A 1,364-nucleotide genomic window follows, 5' to 3' on the forward strand; every position below is an offset into this window, starting at 1 on the left:
CACCCCCCCAGCTCTCTGGCTCACCTTGGTCAGGTATAAAGGGAAATTTCCACCATAGTTTTCTGGAATTTCCACAGACAGCTCTGCAGGCTGGGCCTCCGGGAGAGCCTGTGGGAGGATTCTCACCTTGTCACCAGGCTCTATCTTCCTGCCTGGGCACTGGGACCCAACAGAAGAGGGGAATTTCTGCCCCTTCCCAGGGCCTGGCCATACCTTAGTCCATCCACCCGTGCTCTGGCCTTTGACCTCCTCATCCCACGATAGCTCTGTAGTCCCAGCTTTGACCCCTCCCATGCTTTGCACCGTTCTCACAGTCAGTGCAATTTGTCCGGGTGGAGTTAGGGACAAGGGTGTCAACCCCCAAGGCCAAGACCTGAAGGAGAGGGGGCAGTGCCCAGCTCACCTGGGGGACAGAGACGCAAAGCAGCCACAGCCAGGCAGGGACCATGGTCAGGACAGGCCTGAGGGACATAGCAGTGAGGAGCCAGCCCAGGTGGGTGGAGAGGGGCTTTCCATCCCACACACACAACCAGCGGGATCGCACTGCAGAGTAGCCTCCTCTTCCTCCCCTGCAAAGGAGCTGAGGTTCCCCATCTCCTGCAGGGTAGTGCCCTGCTCCTCAGCCAGGCCCACCAAGGCCTCAAGGCCCAGCCACCCTGCATCTGGGCTCTTGGGCCCTCAAGCACTCTATTGGAATTTCACCTCTAGACCTTCAGCTCCTTCTCACCATAGCCTCCCCAACTTGCAGATCCCAAAGTAGTAATTTTCTAGCAACCCCCCAAATCACAAAAGTTTGAAGCTGGAAAGTTCCTGAAGACTTGGAGTGTCACTTCCTGAAGTCACCTCTTGTTGCTGGCAAGGCCTGAAGGCTGGGGTCTGGCCAAGGTCACAGAGGACTTGACCACGGGAGGATTCCTCCTAGCTTAGGGCCTCCTGCACTGTCCTGCCTCCCACTGCCACCTTCTAGACAAGGAGAGCCCCCGGAGCAGGAGCCTGGCTCTTGTCTCATCATTTTCCAGCCCTTGTCATGGAGCTGGGCAGACAGAGCAGCAACAAATCAACAACCTCTCTAAGATGAGGCCCTGGGAATTCTTTCCCAGATGGCGGGGACAGGGCAGTGTTTCTCCTTTTCCCACCACCAACCCCAGCCTTAGCCATGCCCTCCCCTCCACTCCCAGTCCCTCACCCTCCAGTGCCCAAGACTGGCTCCCTTGGTCCAGCTGCTAAGCAAAAGGGCTTCTTCTCCAGGGAGCTCTGGCCAGGCTGGGCTGGGTGGGGCAAGGCAGGGCACTTGAGCAGGTAGGAGGGTTCAGCCACGCTTGCTCAGGAGTGGAAAAGGCCACTGGGCCCATAGCAGCAGGCCT

At 58.4% G+C, this 1,364-nt stretch overlaps 1 protein-coding gene across 1 annotated transcript in view; it reads right to left on the bottom strand.

Moving 5' to 3' along the window:
* CDH16 (cadherin 16) overlaps positions 1-1,364 on the bottom strand; it is an 11,238-nt gene extending 9,874 nt beyond the window's left edge. Inside the window, exons 1-3 of the mRNA XM_017860264.1 lie at positions 1,187-1,364; positions 404-461; positions 25-108 (exon numbers count right to left, since the gene is read on the bottom strand). Coding sequence (XP_017715753.1) covers positions 25-108; positions 404-448 — 129 coding nt within the window. The 5' untranslated portion in view covers positions 449-461; positions 1,187-1,364. The remainder of the gene's footprint in view (positions 1-24; positions 109-403; positions 462-1,186) is intronic.

The sequence above is a fragment of the Rhinopithecus bieti genome, unplaced genomic scaffold (assembly GCF_001698545.2).
Source record: "Rhinopithecus bieti isolate Rb0 unplaced genomic scaffold, ASM169854v2 scaffold_53422, whole genome shotgun sequence".
NCBI classification, from domain to species: Eukaryota; Metazoa; Chordata; class Mammalia; order Primates; family Cercopithecidae; genus Rhinopithecus; species Rhinopithecus bieti.